This window comes from Palaemon carinicauda, chromosome 34 (assembly GCF_036898095.1).
Source record: "Palaemon carinicauda isolate YSFRI2023 chromosome 34, ASM3689809v2, whole genome shotgun sequence".
In the NCBI taxonomy this organism is placed as follows: domain Eukaryota; kingdom Metazoa; phylum Arthropoda; class Malacostraca; order Decapoda; family Palaemonidae; genus Palaemon; species Palaemon carinicauda.
Window position 1 is genome coordinate 35,812,866 of NC_090758.1, and position 7,216 is coordinate 35,820,081.

At 34.0% G+C, this 7,216-nt stretch overlaps 1 protein-coding gene across 1 annotated transcript; it reads right to left on the reverse strand.

Annotated features, from left to right (window-relative positions):
- Nucleotides 1-245: 245 nt before the first annotated feature.
- Nucleotides 246-6,871, reverse strand: LOC137626602 (uncharacterized). The gene is made up of 5 exons (XM_068357625.1): nucleotides 4,451-6,871; nucleotides 3,274-3,416; nucleotides 2,229-2,388; nucleotides 1,500-1,706; nucleotides 246-462 (listed from the first exon to the last, which is right to left on the reverse strand). The coding sequence occupies exons 1-5, from the start codon at nucleotides 6,868-6,870 to the stop codon at nucleotides 426-428; spliced, it is 2,967 nt and encodes a 988-aa protein (XP_068213726.1). The 5' UTR covers nucleotide 6,871; the 3' UTR covers nucleotides 246-425.
- Nucleotides 6,872-7,216: the final 345 nt, after the last annotated feature.

The following is a 7,216-nucleotide window of genomic DNA, read 5'->3' on the forward strand; positions in this document are numbered from 1 at the left end:
TTTTGTGAAAAGATATTAATTATTCCATTAAGAATTGAATACACACACACACACACACACACACACACACACCACACACACACACACACACACACACACACATATATATATATATATATATATATATATATATATATATATATATATATATATATATATATATATATATATATATATATATATATATATATATATATATATATATATATATATTTATAATCACATTCCAATCAAGAAATGACCATTACGATCTGAAGGTTATATTTATAATGTAATCATTATAAAAAGTTAGTTAAACATAAATCATTTAATGACAGATTATGAATTAAAATTTGGTGATTAACATTTTGAGACATTTGTTTGACACCTTCTTCCTCTTCTTCTGTTTAGTTGTTGCCTCAGGGAACGTCATCATTTTCTATCTATTAGGGGAAAATAAGGAACATATCTCCATCAGTCCACCTACCGAGCAAAGAAGAAAACACTATTATGAAATAGACTTTGGTTGTTTGCAATGACTCAGCACAAAAGCTAACGAAAAATGGCATAGGAATGATGAGGAAATCTTTATTCTAAAGAGAAATAAATAATAATGATAGTGAAAGAAAGGAGGAAGATGAATATGATGAGAATTGAAGGAAGTGAGAAAAGAATGGAGGGAACCATAAATAATGATAATCAAACAAGCATGATCAAATATTCTAATCAAATGATAATGAGCAGAATAATAAGAAAAAGTGAAGATAATAATGAGGTGGAAATTGCTCTACACATCAACACCTCTCTATCATCCACACAACGACATTCTCTGGAAATGTCTCTGATTCGATTAATGAAGATACAAAGGAATATCAAGTGATCGAAAGGGGAAAAGAAACAACTAATAAGAAACAAATCATAGACCAAAACCAAAAGAAAAATAGTTTTGAAACTTGGCTTATAATGAATACAGATTAGTTATCTAGGCTCATCCCTTGATGAAAGGCTTGGAACGTTGGTAGAAGAGAGAGAGAGAGAGAGAGAGAGAGAGAGAGAGAGAGAGAGAGAGAGAGAGAGAGAGAGAGAGATATTGCCTAAATAGCGTGATGATCATTGACAATTAGACCTATGATATAAAAAGAATTACCCGATTTTATAGAATAAATATTTTTTTAGGCCCATGGTCTGCTTAAAGGAGAGAGAGAGAGAGAGAGAGAGAGAGAGAGAGAGAGAGAGAGAGAGAGAGAGAGAGAGAGAGAGAGAGAGATGGTGCCTAAATACAATGAAGACCATAAAAAATAAGACCTATGATATGAAAAATTACCGGACCTAATAATATAGATTACTTTTTTAGGTCTATGATCTGCTGAAAGGCTTAAGAGGAATGTTAAAAGAGAGAAAGAGAGAGAGAGAGAGAGAGAGAGAGAGAGAGAGAGAGAGAGAGAGAGAGAGAGAGAGAGAGAGCTAAAAATCGTACAATATAGATGAAGAAGGAGAAGAAAAAGAAGAAGCAAACTCACCAATGAACATATCCACATCCGGTGGATTCCTCTGCCTTAAGATCCATCTCTTCAAGTAAGGCTTCGTCATCTGGTCTTTCATCTTCTCGGAAACAGATGGAGTATCTCACCCTGACTCCCTTCAAGGAGTTCACCATTGGGAGGAGGAAATCCCGAGGACTCCTCTTCTTCTTGGAACACCGAGGAAAGCAGATTGAAGAGAAGGATCTGTTGGGAAGAAGAAGAAGGAAAAGAAGAAAAATCTTATGAAATGAAAGAAAAGGAAAAGAAGAAGAAAGGAAATGATGTCAACCATATTATTAATTATTGTTTTATTGACATCTTCTTTTGTTAAGATGAACAAGTGCATTCAGACACACAAACACACACACACACACACACACCTTCACGTACACAGTATTGCAATTAATTCTTAATGATCCTAAATAGGATATGAATTAAAAATAAAAATAAACCTTTAAGTAACATTTGAAAAGTGTACAAATTGATAAACTTATTTCTATTTCTATAATAATTAATAATTGACTATTTCTATTAATAGGCCTATGAGATTTTTCATTCTCCAAATCTGATGTCGATTTAAAGTCTTGTTTCAAATCAATTTTTCTGTTCAATAAATTAATATGATAATTATATCGTCTCTCTCTCTCTCTCTCTCTCTCTCCTCATCTCTCTCTCTCTCTCTCTCTCTCTCTCTCTCTCTCTCTCTAAGGAATGATGTCTCCTCACCTCCTTGCATCCTGTGGTTGCAATGCCCGAAGGATGTCCCCAACCTTCTCGATGTCTCCTTCCTGGACATCGCTGACAAAGACAATGACAATTGGATCCTGCTTCAAGAAAGGAATTGGGTGACTGACGCTGCTGACATCCTTGACACTGAAGTGAATCGCTGAAAGAGAAAAAAAGTTTAAAGAAGAAGAAGAAGAAGAAGAAGAAGGAAACCAACAACAACAACAACAGCAACAACTTTGATGAAAATGAAAATCACAACCAAACATTTTTCTATCCGTTTCTTTCGTAAGATTTTGCATGTGTTGATGGTTGAAGTGTGCGTGCGGGAGTAAATGGGTGTGTGGGATGACATCAGTCTCCTCGTGATACACTCGCGTTAGCACTGTATGGAGAAATTCAGCCAATAACAACCCAGCCTTATGGAACTCTTGCAATATTATTGGTCAAGAGAAAACTTTTTCACGTCCCTATCGATGATTGATTCTCGAGGTCGAATGACTCCGCCCACATTTTTGTAGAGAACCAATCAGCGCAGAAAGGAGGCGGAGTCAGGAGGAGCCTTGATTGACTATCGCTGATTCCGATACTGGTTTCCTCTTCATTACCATCATGATCATTACTATTCATTACTGTCACATCATTAATATCATTATTTGTGAAATCAATAGTGACTATAGTGATGTAGTGATGTCACCTTTAAACTAAATCATTTCCTTTTTACATAAGAAAGGAAATAAATGAAAACTCAGCATCGAGAGCTTTTAAATTCCTTCAAATCAGATGAAAACAATATTGTCTTATGTAAAAAAAAAAAAAAAAAAAAAAAAAAAAAAAACACCTGATTGAGCCTTGAATATAAAGTTCTAAATTTATACAGCAATAATGATAATAATAATGATAGTTACAATAATAAAAATAATAATAATAACAATATTAACAGAACGAATGACAGGAATGGGATAAAGGGAAGAAGGCGAGATATTATAAAGTCCCTCAAAGGAAAGGAAGACAGAAATTCTGTCGTCTTTCATTTATAACTCACCTAATAATTCAACATTTTTTGTCTTTTGCAAAAATCGACAGAAGGCGTCGAGGCTGACTTGGTCCGGAAGCCTCACTCTCAGTCCCTTCACATTTGGAGGGATTTGAAACGTTGGGTTCCAGATGCCTCTGTATTTCTCACAACTGTTCCAAAGAGAAGAAAAGAAAGAAATAATTATTAAACTCGATCGGGAATTTTATTAAGTGGAATGATGATGATGATTAAGATGATTAAGGAGACGATGACGATGATAATGATGATGATGATGATGATGATGATGATAAGAATGAAAAGTAAAAAGGAATAATTTGGTGGAATATTGATATTTATATCATCTATAAATGAGAAGGAAAGTGAAATTGAGACTTTTTATAATGAATCTAATGATGACCGTGATGATGATGATGATGATGATGATGATACTAGTAATATAAAGGATATAAACTATGCGACTCAAGTTGAGGATTGTGGCAAAGTTTGTAGCCTAATTATTCATGTCTGTCTTCATTTCTCTTTAAACCTACGCTTAACATACATACACACACACACACACACACACATATATATATATATATATATATATATATATATATATATATATATATATATATATATATATATATATATATATATATGTGTGTGTGTGTGTGTGTATAAGTATATATATATATATATATATATATATATATATATATATATATATATATATATATATATATATATATATATATATATATATATATATATATATATATATATATATATATATATATATATATGCAGAAGAACCACAGGAAAAATGAAAATACGAAATATACGCTTAAGTCCTGACTAGTTTCGTGAAACTAGTCAGAACTTAAGCGTATATTTCGTATTTTCATTTTCCCTGTGGTTCTTCTGCATCTGAGCATCACGTTTTCCTGTGATTTTTACGCATATATATATATATATATATATATATATATATATATATATATATATATATATATATATATATATATATATATATATATATGTGTGTGTGTGTGTGTGTGTGTGTGTGCGTGTGTGTGTGTGTGTGTGTTTGTGTTTTTATGTATCACTATCTTTTTCATAAAAATATTTGATGATATTAGTTAAGAAGTAGGCTGATATTCAGAATAACTGTCAGAAAAGCAAAGGAAAAGGCAAAACTTACTCTTCGCTGAGTAGACTTTTGATTGACTCTGTTTCCTCTGCGTTAATAGACGTAAATTCTCTAAAGCTGCGATGAAGGGATATTTCTCTTGGGTAAACCTGGTGTCGCAAGAGATGTTTGGTTAGTACCTCGAAGCCGGAGATAGTTTCATAGAGGTCTATAAAAATTACAATTTCATCTCTGTTTAGGAGAGGAGGATCAGTGGCTGCAAGGAGGGCGATGTAAGACTCGAATGATGAGTCAGTGATTCTAGTGTTTTTATCAATCAAGCGAAACCTCTGCGCTATCCAGCGTGCAACCTTGTCATCGCACTTTATGTTGTGCATGACTTTCAGGAAGGAGTATTTGTCCTTCAATCCTGACTCCTCCAGGAGTTCCAGGGTCTCAATCTTGGTTGCCAGTGGCACCTCCACTTCCCCCACGTGGAAAATGCTTAGTGTCTGGATAAGTAAGTTTTGATACTTCTCCAGAGAGTCAGGGAGAGAGCCCCCATGCAGCTCTTTCAGAACGTTTGTCACTCTAGATGTTATCGTTGACATAAGAATAGCAAGAAATTTTGCCAGGAGGCAAGAATTTTTGACTGGGCAGGTCACTTGTCTATAGATGTTGTAACCTACCATGAACTCCATGAAACCCTTATGAGGGAAAGTGTAATAGGAGTTGTTGAAGGAAGTGACTTTCTTTAGGAAGGCTCCAGCCAGCTCTTCTATTGGTAATCCCAAACGAAGACATAGATCAGCCAATCTTTTATAGACCGAATGGGGAAGATTTATAAAATCATCTTTCAACCCTTTGAGAGATTCCAAAGAGAGTTCATCAAGAAACAGATTTATTTTGTGTTGCAAGACACTTAATTCTAAGTCACACGTAGATGGGTTCCTCTGCAAACGCTCCTCTAATTTGGAGATGATTAGAAGGAAAATCTGCCAGTACAGCTCAGCCTCAGTTGTGATTCTGTTTACATCATCTGGTTTGAACATCCAAAGAATTGTGAGGAGACAAAGATTATAGGCGACTTCCCACACTATGCTCATTTTGTGTTCAGTTTTCTTAAGGAATTTTAATAGATTATCTAGCTCGTGTAAAACTGGGGAATCTTTGGGTAGACTCAAGAAGTATTTGGTTACAAACTCTTCTCTTTTGTTGGCTTTAATTCCTACAAGCCGAAGATGAACAGCATTCAAAGCTCTGGATTCGAGATGAGCATTCAGTTTCTCTTCAGCTTCAGGTCTGGTCGTAACAATAACAGTTAATTGGCTGTAGAGTTTGTTTAAAGAAAGAATATGGTTGAAAAGGCCAGATGAACTCTTATTGAGCTCATCATAGCCATCTAAGATGACCAGAGTTTTTTGTCCTAAGACAGCTTTAACAAGGTCTCCACCCTTGAATGAGCGATGAACTTTTTCTCCCAAAGAGCATTCAAGAAGCGTATCACATGTATTGATGATATCTCTCAATTCTGCATAAAAGAGCAGATGAAAGGAGCTGAGGCCTTTGATGGAGGGTCTTTGGTTGGCCCAATCAGATGTTATCTTTTTCACTAGAGTACTCTTGCCCATTCCTGCATGTCCTTTGAGCAAAATAAAACTTCCAGCGTCAGAACCCGAGGCTACATCTATTATGTCCTCCAGTAAAACTTCCTCATTCTTTCCGTCCTGATTCAGTTCTATTTCTGTGAATATTTCATTCACTGGCAACTGCCTTCCATCTCCTTTCACTATTAAGGACAGTGGATTTATGGTTGAATTTCGATTTAAGACATCTTTCAAGAATGGAACACCTTTATTCCTTATCAATGCTATCTGTTCAGAGAAGAACAATTCCTTCTTGTACTCATCAAGGGTCTTTGGCGAAATGTCTGCATCTCTTATTTCATTGAGCTTTTTGTTGAAATTAGCAACATTTGCATCAATCTCTGTCTGGCTGACATGTGAACATATTTTGCCAACACTGCAAAGTGCTCTCTCCATTAGTGTACGGATTTCTTCAATTTTGTCAAAGAAATCTTTCTGATTTAGATTGAGAGCTTCATGAGCTATAGAGTTTCTTATATCCTTTAAAGAAGTGATAAGACATTCGGGTTCTTTACCGCTTTCTGATGACCATGCAATGTCATCTTTTCCAGCAAAGACTCCTTTACAATGTTTCAAAAGGAGACAAATAAGGGTTATATCCCACTTAGCAACCTCTGGGGGATACTTCTGTAACGTCTCAAGCTGTTGTGGATAGAGCTTCTTCTTTAGTTTATTGATCTCTACATATTTGTCCTCCAGGTAAGTTAAGAATTGGATTGACTGATCCCAATCTGGGTTTCCCCAGATGAGAAACAGCTGCAGCAAGGGACATATAACCTCATCCAAGATCTTCCATTGTCTGATCTTATACCGGTCACACTCATTAAACACTAGGCGAGAAGTCATCCTGTAACAAAGTAAAGAAAAGAGAATTTTTAAATATGCAATAAATTGTATATAAAAATGAAAATAGTTTTTGTAGGAACATTTTTACTCCTTTGAAAAAAGGTAAATTCTCTTCGAAGTTATATATATGTAGTTCATCGTATCATTTTATAAAATTAAAAGTTGCAGCAATATATGTTTATATATATATATATATATATATATATATATATATATATATATATATATATATATATATATATATATATATATGAATATACATATATATATATATATATATATATATATATATATATATGCATATATTAATATATATATATATATATATATATATATATATATATAT

What these genes read in the sequence shown, in the direction of transcription:
- LOC137626602 (XM_068357625.1), bottom strand. Translation starts at nt 6,870, where the DNA reads ATGACTTCTCGCCTAGTGTTTAATGAGTGTGACCGGTATAAGATCAGA. An exon ending in AAAAAATGTTGAATTATTAG is followed by an intron (nt 2,389 to 3,273) that starts GTGAGTTATAAA and finishes TTTCTCTTTCAG; the next exon opens with CGATTCACTTCAGTGTCAAG. An exon ending in CAACCACAGGATGCAAGGAG is followed by an intron (nt 1,707 to 2,228) that starts GTGAGGAGACAT and finishes TCTTCCCAACAG; the next exon opens with ATCCTTCTCTTCAATCTGCT.